At 38.0% G+C, this 12750-nt stretch overlaps 1 protein-coding gene across 3 annotated transcripts; it reads left to right on the top strand.

The window, feature by feature from the left end:
* The first annotated feature begins 8220 nt into the window (after positions 1–8220).
* Positions 8221–12685, top strand: LOC100666513 (lysozyme C, kidney isozyme). 3 transcript variants are annotated; one of them, XM_064283905.1, is made up of 5 exons: positions 8221–8404; positions 9749–9913; positions 10817–10924; positions 11544–11622; positions 12126–12685. In XM_064283905.1, the coding sequence occupies exons 1-5, from the start codon at positions 8269–8271 to the stop codon at positions 12190–12192; spliced, it is 555 nt and encodes a 184-aa protein (XP_064139975.1). In that variant the 5' UTR covers positions 8221–8268; the 3' UTR covers positions 12193–12685. The 3 variants fall into 3 exon arrangements, with proteins under 3 accessions (XP_064139975.1, XP_023414516.2, XP_003405246.2); XM_003405198.4 differs by lacking the exon at positions 10817–10924 and having other exon boundaries at positions 8224–8404; XM_023558748.2 differs by lacking the exons at positions 10817–10924; positions 11544–11622 and having other exon boundaries at positions 8222–8404.
* Positions 12686–12750: the final 65 nt, after the last annotated feature.

The raw sequence follows: 12750 nt of genomic DNA, 5'->3' as shown, positions 1-12750 counted from the left end.
TGAACAACAGGGGGAGGAAGAGGCAGTTCAGAAGCAGAGAGGAGTTACCAGGCCTGAATCATCAGGAGCCCTCAGGAGCCATTCCTGGGAGCAGCCGCAGCAGGCTGATACTAGCATTCAGGAGCAGTTTCCTCAGGGAGAACCAGCGAGTCACATAGCCTACTTGCACCTCCGGAAACAAGAAAGAACAGCACTTTCAGCAAAAGCTAAGTATTTGCCTATATTTTACCATGCCCCCTGCCCCCAAGCTGGCTTCAGTGGCTGTTGATTTCCCTGGGCCTGAGATAGGACCTGTTAAGCACCTAGAGACATCCTCTTGGCCTTGGAGAAGGAATAAATTCACAATTGGGGAAAAGAAAATTTGCCAGCTCCAGTAACTTGGGGAGCTCAGGACAGAAGTGGCTCCTGTCTCGGCATAAAGGTCCATGGACTTTGAGTAATTTTTCCCACTGCATGGACCTGTGTTGGCCTATTTCAGGAGAATAGGCCCTTGTTGGCAGACTACAACTGCATTAGCTCTGCAGTGGAGAGGTGAGTGTTTGATGGTTGACACAGCTTTGCCTATTAAACAGGATCCTCACCTACCCACATCAGGGGCCTAAGGACTGGTGGCTCCACTCGGGACACCAAACCACATGTGACAGTGGTCCAAGGATAACTGGTACCTCCCAGTCCGTACCAACAAAAATATTGCATGCTCATTGTCCATCTGCAGAACCCACCCACCTGTACGCTTTAGGGAACAGGGACACGCTATACTCAGAGACATTTGGGGGATGATTCTCTGCCCCCTGTCTTTTTCAGAGCGTAATCCCCTGCTGCAACCAGATAGCGGTACCTACATCAATCACCCCTGCCCATCTAAGACTGTAGGACAGAGCCTGTACCACAGACTTAAGGATCAGCTACCTGGACACCTGAGCTGAATTCATACAAGAAAAGTGAATGGACTCGTAGACTGTTATACCTGATAACAGCTCTAGCCATCTGGTGACAAAACATTAGAGCTCCAAAGGTGAAAATAATCAAGCTAGCTCACTCAAGCAACCCATGTGGGCATATCAAAACACAACAAAGCAAGAAGCTATGATACAATAAGCAAACATAAAATAAACTAAAACAATGACTTATAGATGTCTTGGGGACAACACTCAATATCAAGTCAAATAAAGAAACAGATCATAATCACCTCAACAAGCTCTCAAAACAAAGAATCAAGGGATCTTCTAGATGAAAATGCATTCCAGGAATTACCAGATGCAGAATACAAAAGGTTAATATACAGAACCCTTCAAAACATCAGGAAGGAAATCAGGCAATCTGCAGAACAAGCAAAGAAACACACAGATAAAGCAGTTGAAGAAATTAAAAAGGTTATTCAGGAACATAATGGAAAATTTAATAAGCTGGAAAAATGTATAGATAGACAGCAATCAGAAATTCACACGATTAACAATAAAATTCCAGAAGTAGCAAACTCAATAGAAAGTCAGAGGAGCGGAATTGAGCAAGTGGAATGCAGAATTTGTAAACTTGAAGGTAAAGCACTTGGCACCAATATATATGAAGAAAAATCAGGTAAAGGAATTGAAAAACATGAAGAAACCTTAAGAATCATGTGAGACTCTATCAAGAGAAATAACCTACGAGTGACTGGAGTACCAGAACAGGCGGGGATAATAGAAAATACAGAGAGAATTGTTGAAGATTTGTTGGCAGAAAACTCCCCTGATATAGTGAAAGATGAGAAGATATCTATCCAGGATGCTCATCGAACTCCACATAAGGTAAATTTTAAAAGAAAGTCACCAAGACATGTTATAATCAAACTTGCCAAAACCAAAGATACAGAATTTTAAGAGCAGCTAGGAAGAAGCAAAAAGTCACCTACAAAGGAGAGTCAGTAAGAATAAGCATGGACTACTCTGCAGAAACCAGGCAGGCAATAAGGCAATGGGATGACTTATATAAAGTATTGAAGGAAAAAAAGTGCCAGCCAAGAATCATATATCCAGCAAAACTGTCTCTCATATATGAAGGTGAAATTAGGACATTTGCAGATAAAGAGAAGTTTAGGGAATTAGTAAAAACCAAACAAAAACTACGAGAAATACTAAAGGGGTTTCTTTGGTTAGGAAATCAATAATATCAGGTATCAACCCAAGACTAGAACACTGGACAGAGCAATCAGATGTCAACCGAGACAGGGAAATCACAAAAATAAATCAAGATAAATAAACACTCAAAACACGGAAACAGCAATGTTATTATGTAAAAGAAGACAACATTAAAACAAGAAAGAGGGGTTAAGAAATGTAGTCATAGATCTTTCATATGGAGAGGAAGACAAGGCGATACAAAGAAATAAAATTTAGGTTTAAAGTTAGAAAAATAGGGGTAAATATTAAGGTAACCACAAAGGAGACAAACTATTCTACACATCAAAATAAAATACAAGAAAAAATAGAAACTCAGCAGAAACAAAATCAACAACAAATGAACATGAGGAAAAGAGAATATAGTAAGATAAACTACTCAGCAAAATAATAAAGTGGGAATAAGAAACTGTCAACAACACACAAAAAGACATCAAAATGATTGCACTAAATTCATACCTATCCATAATTACGTGGAATGTAAATGGACTAAATGCACCAATGAAAAGACAGAGAGTGGCAGAAGGGATTAAAAAACACGATCCGTCTATATGCTGCCTACAAGACACACACTTTAGACTTAGAGACACAGACAAGCTAAAACTCAAAGGATGGAAAAAAAATATATCAAGCAAACAACAATCAAAAATGAGCAGGAGTAGCAATACTAATTTCTCACAAAATAGGCTTTAAAGTTAAATCCATCATAAAGGGTAAGGAAGGACACTATATAATGATTAAAGGAACAATATACCAAGAGGATATAACCATATTAAATATTTATGCACCTGATACAGGGCTGCAAGATACATAAAACACACTCCATCAACATTGAAAAGTGAAATACACAGCTCTGTAATAATAGTAGGAAACTTCAACACACCACTTTTGGTGAAGGACAGGACATCCAGCAAGAAGCTCAATAAAGACATGGAAGATCTAAATCCCACAATCAACCAACTTGACCCCCTAGACATATACAGAACACTCCACCCAACAGCAGCCAAGTGTACTTTCTTTTCTAGTGCACATGGAACATTCTCTAGAATAGACCACATACTAGGTCATAAAGCAAGCCTTAGCAGAATCCAAAACACTGGAATATTACAAAGCATCTTCTCTGACCATAAGGCCATAAAAGTAGAAATCAATGACAGAAAAAGCAGGGACAAGAAATCAAACACTTGGAAACTGAACAATAACCTGCTGAAAAAAGACTGGGTTATAGAAGACATTAAGGATGGAATAAAGAAATTCATAGGATCCAATGAGAAGGAAAACACTTCCTAACAGAACCTTTGGGACACAGTGAAAGCAGTGCTCTGAGGAGGTCAATTTATATCAATAAATGCACACATACCAAAAGAAGAAAGGGCCAAAATCAAAGAATTCTCCCTACAACTTGAACAAAGAGAAAGAGAGCAACAAAAGAAATCCTCAGGCACCAGAAGAAAGGAAATAATAAAAAATTACAGCAGAACTAAATGAAATAGAAAACAGAAAAACAACTGAAAGAATTAACAAGACCAAAAGCTGGTTCTTTGAAAAAATTAACAAAATTGATAAACCATTGGCCAAACTGACAAAAGAAAAACAGGAGAGGAAGCAAATAACCCGAATAAGAAATGAGATGGGTGGTATTACAACAGACCCAACTGAAATTAAAAGAATCATATCAGATTACTATGAAGAAGTGTACTCTAACAAATTTGAAAACCTAGAAGAAATGGATGAATACCTAGAAACAAACTACCTACCTAAACTAACACAAGCAGAGGTAGAACAACTAAATAGACCCATAACTAAGGAAGAGATTGAAAAGGTAATCAAAAAACTCCCAATTAAAAAAAAAAAAATCCCTGGCCCAGAGGGCTTCACTGCAGAGTTCTACCAAGCTTTCAGAGAAGAGTTAACACCACTACTACTAAAGGTATTTCAGAGCATAGAAAAGAACGGAATACTCCCAAACCCATTCTATGAAGCCAGCATATCCCTGATACCAAACCCAGCTAAAGACACCACAAAACAAGAAAATTACAGACCTATATCCCTCATAAACTTAGATGCCAAAATCCTCAACAAAATTCTAGCCAATAGAATTCCACAGCGTATCAAAAAAGGAATTCACCATGACCAAGTGGGATTCATACCAGGTATGCAGGGATGGTGGGAATGTAAAATGGTACAACCACTTTGAAAATCGATTTGTCGCTTCCTTAAAAGCTAGCAATAGAACTACCATACGATCCAGCAATCCCACTCCTTGGAATATGTCCTTGAGAAATAAGACCTTTACAGGAACAGATACATGCACACCCATGTTCATTGAAGCACTGTTTACAATAGCAAAAACATGGAAGCAACCAAGGTGCCCATCAACGGCTGAATGGATAAATAAATTGTGGGATATTCACATAGTGGAATACTATGGATCAATAAAGACCAGTGATGAATCTGTGAAACATTTAATAACCTGGAGGAATCTGTAAGGCCTTATGCTGAGTGAAATAAGTCAGTTGCAAAAGGACAAATATTGTATAAGACCACTATTATAAGAACTCGAGAAATAGTTTAAACAGAGAAGAATATATTCTTTGATGGTTACCAGACAAAGAGGGGAGGGAAGGAGGGAGGGGGGAGAGGGGTATTCACTAATTAGGTAGTAGATAAGAACTACTTTCGGCGAATGGAAAGACAACCCAGAATACAGGCAAGGTCAACACAACTGGACTAAACCAAAACCAAAGAAGTTTCCTGAATAAACTGAATGCTTCAAAGGCCAGTGTAGCAGGGGCAGGGGTTTGGGGACCATGGTTTCAGGGGACATCTAAGTCAATTGGCATAACAAAATCTATTAAAAAAACATTCTGCATCCCACTTTGGAGAGTGGCGTCTGGGGTCTTAAACGCTAGCAAGTGGCCGTCTAAGATGCATCAGTTGGTCTCAACCCACCTGGAGCAAAGGAGAATGAAGAACACCAAGGGCAAAAGGTAATTACGAGCCCAAGAGACAGAAAGGGCCACATAAAGCAGAGACTACAGCATCCTGAGACCAGAAGAACTAGATGGTGCCCAGCTACAATCGATGACTGCCCTGACGGGGAGAACACAGCAGAAAACTCCTGAGGGAGCAGGAGAGCAGTGGGATGCAGACCCCAAATTCTCATAAAAAGACCCAACTTAACGGTCTGATTAAGACTAGAAGGACTCCAGTGGTCATGGCCCCCAGACCTTCTGTTAGCCCAGGACAGGAACCATTCCCAAAGCCAACTCTTCAGACAGGGATTGGACTGGACAATGGGATAGGAAAAGGTGCTGGTGAAGAATGAGCTTCTTGGATCAAATAGACACTTGAGGCTATGTTGGCATCTCTTATGCGGAGGGGAGATGAGAGGCACAGGGGGTCAGAAGTTAGCGGAATGGACACGAAAAGAAAGAATGGAGGGAAGGAGTGTGCTCTCATAGAGGGAGAGCAATTAGGAGTATACAGCAAGGTGTATATAAATTTCTGTATGAGAGACTGACTTGATTTGTATACTTTCACTTAAAGCACAATAAAATAAAAAAAAATCTATTGGCATATTGCATTGGGCAAATCTGCTGCAAAAGACTTCTTTAAAGTATGGAAAAGCAAGGATGTTACTTTGAGAAGGTGTGCCTGACCCAAGCCATGATACTTTCAATTGCTTCGTATGTATGCAAAAGCTGGACAATGAATAAGGAAGACCAAAGAAGAATTGATGCCTTTGAATTATGGTGTTGGCAAAGAATATTGAATATACCATGGACTGCCAGAAAAGGCAACAAGTCCATCTTGAAAGAAGTACAGCTAGAGTGCTCCTTGAAAGTAAGGATGGCAAGACTTCATCTCACTTACTTTGAACATGTTATCAGAAGGGATCAGTCCCTGGAGAAGGACATCATGCTTCGTAAGGCAGAGCGTCAGTGAAAAAGAGAAAGGCCCTCAATGGATGGATCAACACAGTGCATGCAATAATGGGCTCAAACATAGCTACGATTGTGAGTATGGCGCAGGACCAGGCAGTATTTTGTTCTGTTGCATATAATGTTGCTATGAGTCAAAACTGACCTGAGGGCTCTTAACAACAATAACATTGTGTATTATAATCTAATAAAATAATCTGGGATCTATACACACCTTTCCCAAAAGGATAAAATACATACATCGCACCAAATAAACATGCAATACATACAAAATTTCTGGGGAAAAAAATCTGTTCCCAATAAGTATGCTTACTTGTTATTTTCTTCTTAAATAGCTTGCTCATTAAACTCACCTCAAATGAAATAGTAGGGTTTTAATAGGATATTATCCCTTCTCATTACTTCTGCCCCAGGGGAGATAGTTAAAGGACCAAAACATCTCTTTAAGTATTTACATTATCATGCTATCATTTTGGTTTGGGGTATCAAGCAAATATTTCCTTATCCCATCCCAGGAAAGTGGAAGTCCAGAACTATACAGATATTTAAAAAGAAAAGTTAATCTCGCCAGCCAAAGACTGAGACAGTATGGGTAATAACTAGATGTTCTTTAGAATTGAGTCGGAGAGAATATAAAGGGGACTAAAGGCTAACATTTCAAACTGGCTACTGTCTCTTTGGGTCCTGAAAATCTGTCTCTGTATTTATTATGAAGTAACAAAATTAGACCTAGCTTCAAAAATGGAATTATTTCTGATTTTTTTAGACAAGGTCCCCAACCAGTCATTTAGAGACAAAGCTGGAGAATAATCTCAGAGGACAAACAGAGAGAGAGACTGCCATTAATGAAAATTAAGGGTTACTACAAAGTGATGACATTTTGTGTGGCTCAGAATCTGTCTTCATAGACAGGTCCAGAAAGAAAGTTGTTTTGGAACTCTGGCAGCTTTTTAAAATATATATATATACACACAGCATTGTTCTTAAAAATGTGCACACAATATAGAGTCCTGGACAGAGATGGAGAAAAATGTAGAACAAAATTGTAACTCAAAAAGAAAGAGCAGACTTGCCGACCTGACAGAGACTGGAGAAACCCCGAGAGTATGGCCCCTGGACACCTGTTCAGCTCAGTAATGAAGTCACTCCTAAGGTTTACCCTTCAGCCAAAGAGTGGACAGGCCAATGAAACAAAATGAGACTGAAGGGGCACACCAGCCTAGGGGCAAGGACTAGGAAGGCAGGAGGGAACAAGAAAGCTGGTAACAGGGAACCCAAGGTCAAGAAGGGAGAGTGTTGACATGTCAGGGGGTCATTAACTAACGTCATAAAACAGTATTTGTACTGTTCAATGAGAAACTAGTTTGTTCTGTAAACCATCATCTAAAGTACAATTAAAAAAAAATGTGCACATCCTGAGATGATTATTTTAAAGGTAGCACTTAGTTGAATATATCTATCTGGGTGCCTTTGATTTTTAAAGTCTTGGTGCTTTATAATAACCCTTTATGCTCTAACATGGAAATGGAGGCAAGGAATTATATATACAACAGGAGTTGGGAAAGTTGTTCACAGCAGCCTTATTTATAACAGTAAAAAATTGGGTTTATAATCATAAAAAATTTACAGTAGTAACAAAAAATGTCTACAATAGGGAAATGGCTGAGCAACAGGATATCAAGCTATATATCACTAAAATGACAGGCACATGTGTTCATGTCCATTTGTGGAAAAGTGCATATAAGATAATTTTAAATGAAAAAGATGAATACAAAATAGTGAATGCACATGAAACAATTTCATGGAAATGAATGTTAAATAAAGATCATGGTTCACTCTGTGCTATGCATAATGTTCATTAGTTTTTGTTCTTTAGAGTTGCTCAAATTCATAATAAAGGAGGACATTTCCATTTTGGGAACAATGCAACTTCTCAATTCTTTCTGAGCCTGGTGTTTAAACAATGTACTTCTTAGGACATCAGAATCTGTATCTTCAAACATAGAAAACAAAAAACTTTATAATGTCAGCAGATAAATAGTTCCTGCTTTGTACATAATTCAAAGGGTGGAGCCCCCAAACCACTAGGAGAAGGAGGAAGTTACAAGATGTTAAATACTGGGACCAGCTTGCCCTGGTCAGCCTAGTGGTCCGACTTCCCAGTCAACATGAAGGCTCTCCTTATTCTGGGCCTTCTCTTCCTTTCTGGCACTGCCCAGGGCAAGGTCTTTGAAAGGTGCGAGTTGGCCAGAACTCTGAAACGGTATGGAATGGATGGCTTCAGGGGGATCAGCCTGGCAAACTGTAAGTCTGCTGTCCTTGATACTTCCACAGAGTTACCCAGGGGAGGATGAGGAACAAGAAGGGGCTCTGAAAGAGTAGACTTTTTAAAATTTCATTGGCATTCGCATACTTACAATGGTTAAAAACACCAATTTGTTCCTTTAAAATCAGAGATACCAGATTCAGGAATAATGGCAAGAGAGGGCAAAATTCCTACCATTCTAAGTACAATGGAACCTGTTTGTGCTCTCCAGTTCCACTGGATTTGCCAATTGCCTCTGACTCAATGGCACAAATAGGCTGACTAAAAGATACATTTGAGGATCTGGGATATCTCTGCCAATTCCTCCTTACATGACTCTGGAGAGCCCAGAGTGATGCAGTATGGTTTTAAAGATTCTCCTGTCACAACGTGGGATTTTTAACATTAACGTTAAAAAGATTATGTTCAACTCTTAATACCAGGGCAGTAGGAAACTATTTCTCCTTAGTAACTGTGCTACATAAGAATCCCTGAAACCCAGTGATGAAATAATGTTTTTTTAATTCTTCTTCACCTGGTTGATTGGCTATTTTTCATTTTCTTCCACACAATTCAAGATGTGCCCTGAGTAAAACTTACTTTGTATTTTAGTCCATATTTGCCAGTGTAAGTACTGTACCTTTCAGATTGAATTCAAATATTTCCCCTCAGTAACTATTTTTGAATAAATAAGTAAATGAATGATTTGATGGATAAAATATTCCTTTCTATTCTATCACTCTTGTCTTGCAGAATCTGACTGTATATTCAAATACCCCATTAAGGATTTTAATAAACTTTTGTCTGTCAGAAAATCCTTATCTTCTCTAATCAAAAGCATTTTTCCATCAGTCTAGGAATTCCTTGGTGGTGCAAGGGATTAATGCACTCAGCTGTTAATCAAAAGGTTAGAGGTTTGAGTGCACTCAGAGGTGCCTTGGAAAAAAGGTCTGGCTATCTACTTCTGGAAAAATCAGCCATTGAAAACCCTACGGAGCACGGTTCTACTCTGATACACGTGGGATCACCGTGAATTGCAGTCGACTGGGAGGCAACTGGTTTATTGCTGTATCGCCTATGAATTAAAAAACTCCACTCACACATTCTGGGCTGAATGTTGCCTGAGGAATAGGGGAAGGGTAAAAGCAATGGAAGAAACCCCCACTTTAATATTTTTAAAAGTATATTATGTTGTTTCATTAGTATTACAAAATTATTTGCAGTGTAAAAAGGACTTTCTTAGGAGCCCTTTAACACTAAAATGTTAAAATACTTTGCAAGTCGGATATATCTTTATACTTACAATATAAGTGATTTGGTGTTGCTCCCTTATTATTTTTCAGGGGTGTGTTTGACCAAATGGGAGAGTGATTACAACACCCAAGCTACAAACTACAATCCTGGAGACAAAAGCACTGATTACGGGATTTTTCAGATCAATAGCCACTACTGGTGTAATGATGGCAAAACCCCAAGAGCAGTTAACGCCTGTGGCATATCCTGCTACGGTAAGACGAGATAACATATAAGTGATGGCACAGGACCCCATCTGGTTGTCCTTACTAGAGATTCAGTACAAATAAAAAAACCTTGAAAGGTTCATCAGGGACCTGTAAGAACTCCATCTCAAATTCTAGATACTCCTAATAAGTTATTTTGTGGATTTATTTGGGGTGAAACAAATATTGTGTTGAGCTCATATAAAATTAAAAGTAATGTATGGAATCTTTCATGCATAAAATAATAAGTATTGCAAAATTAATGTTATTCAATTTTTTAAATGTTAAATCCCCAATAAAGATTAGTCTTAGAATATTCTTCTTTTAAAATGCAGTTAATGTAACTTAAAAAAAAATTTTGTAGTGTATAATAATCTGTGGTCATTGACTAAAAATTAGATAATACTAAGAAACAAAATCACCGATAATTTTACTACTCAGAAATTTATAACTGTTGTTAACTTTTGATGTATGCTTTTCAAGACTAAATGTCAATCGTGTATACAAATGTAAAGCTATATCTCATGCACATTTACCCACATGCAAACACGTAAGCGATGTATGTTTTTACAAAAATGAAATTGTATTACCGATACTGCTTTACAACTTGCTTTTTATGGTTCAAAATTATTTCCATGACAACAAACACAAATCTGTATTATCATTTTTAAAGGATGTGTAGAATTACATTACATGAATATTGCACAATTTATTGATTCATCCCTTATTGGAAATAGTTAAGTTGTTTCCACTTTTCCCGTTTGTAAATTACTATGAAAAGCCTTATACATACATCTTTGGGTTCATTTCCTAAAAGTGGAATTGCTAGATAAAAAAATTACTAGGCAATTTCGTGTTTTTTTTTTTTTTTTTACATTGCCTAGCACAAACACCACCACCTATACTTGGAAGAAGTACAGCAAAAATGCTCATTAGAAGCAAGGATGGTGAGACTTAGTCTCACATACTTTGGACATGCTATCAAGAGGGACCAGTCCCTGGAGAAGTACATCATGCTTGGTAAAGTAGAGGGTCAGTGAAAAAGAGGAAGACCCCTCAGGGTGATGAATTGACACAGTGGCTACAACAATGGGCTCAAACATAACAATGATTGTGAGGATGGCGCAGAACCAGGCAGTGTTCCATTCCGTTGTACATAGGGTTTCTGGGAGTTGGAAATGCCTAGATGGCAGCTAACGACAACAACAAGTACAAACAGGACTAAGATCATAAAAAACCTAAAAACAAACACACTGCCATCAAGATGATTCCGACTCATAGTGACCCTTTAGGGCTATAATGCCCCTATAAAGTTTCTAAGGAATGCCTGGTGGATTGACCCCTGACCTTTTGGTTAGCAGCCGTAGCTCTTAACCACTATGGCCACCAGGGTTTCCATATTAGTTAAGAATTTCAGAACTCCCAACAACTTGGTAAATGATAAACAAAATACTTTGTTTCATGCCAAATGGGATGGAATGAAGAGAAAATTTTCCTCCTATTCACAGATATATGGACCCTTGGAAAATAAGTTCCTAGTATTCCTTCCTCGTCCTAGTAGAGTTAAAGTTGACTAAACCTAAACTTACAATCAGGTTTCTATGAAAGCTGTTGTCATTCCTCACTGCCTCTTTTTCAGCTTTGCTGCAAGATGATATCACTCAAGCTGTAGCTTGTGCGAAAAGGGTTGTCAGTGATCCACAAGGCATTAGAGCATGGTATGTTTTCGGTCGTTAAAGGGGTAAACTATTTTACCCTGCTATGGATTTGCGCTGAGAGCAGGTTTTCAAAGGCCAAAGTATGCTACCGAGAACTAAAAGTTGTGTCTTTAGATTTATGCTGAACATTGTATTACCTCAGTTCTTGAGGAAACAGTCTACCTTAACTAATTTAGAATCTTACTCTCTGCCTCATCAATTTATTTTAGGGTTTTTTTTTTTTTTTCTAAGAGTTTTTAAGATTCTCCACACTGTCTATGGTTGTCATATCTTGAAATTATTTTTTGGAAACGTGTAATTCACTTTGTAGTTGCTGATGTGGAAGGCTCTAGTGGGGCTTTGGGAGGAATGGAGTGCTCCATTTAATAAATAATACCTCACTCTATCTATAGCCTATAGTTTATTTATTGGTAAAATACTTTGTTCCCCCAAAAGATTTGAAGTATGTATGTACAATGAAGATATTTTAACCGTTTTATGGTTTCTTTGACCTTTCTCCACAGGGTGGCATGGAGAAACCATTGTCAGAACCACGATGTCACTCAGTACATTCAAGGCTGTGGAGTCTAACTGCAGAGCTTTTGTTCTTCAACTCGCTTTTGCCTCTTTTTCATATAAGGGAGTAGTAAATAAGTGAAAGGTCACACTACTTTTCTTTCCCATTCAAACAAGGAACTTTTTTTTACAGAAGCAGGAGCAAAATATTGCCTTTCTCCTAAGACTTAGTAATTAATAACGTGTGTACTCTGATATTTTAGGAGCAAAAGATCGCCTTTCTCTTAAGACTTAGTAATTAATAACATGTGTACTCTTTGATATTACACCTACAACATTTTTCAGTTTGCTTAAAAGAACTAATGCTGGTAGAAATGAGCTAAACATAAGGAAAGATTAGATAAGCTGTTGCTATTCTTTAATTTTATTTCTATAGATTCATGCATCAAAACTAAATCCAGAAGGCAGATGAGTTTGCAAGTATTTTGAAATGCTAATGAACAACAGCTAAGAAATTATGCGCATTGTAAAAAAATGCAACCACGGTTATTAAAGGCTTCGCAACTCATGCCTTGTCTGTTTTTGTGTAAGACTATCTACAGTCTTTGAAGAAAAAAAAATTTTGAAAAAAAA

This window comes from Loxodonta africana, chromosome 4, assembly GCF_030014295.1.
Source record: "Loxodonta africana isolate mLoxAfr1 chromosome 4, mLoxAfr1.hap2, whole genome shotgun sequence".
NCBI classification, from domain to species: domain Eukaryota; kingdom Metazoa; phylum Chordata; class Mammalia; order Proboscidea; family Elephantidae; genus Loxodonta; species Loxodonta africana.
This window is presented reverse-complemented; position numbering and strand designations above follow the sequence as displayed.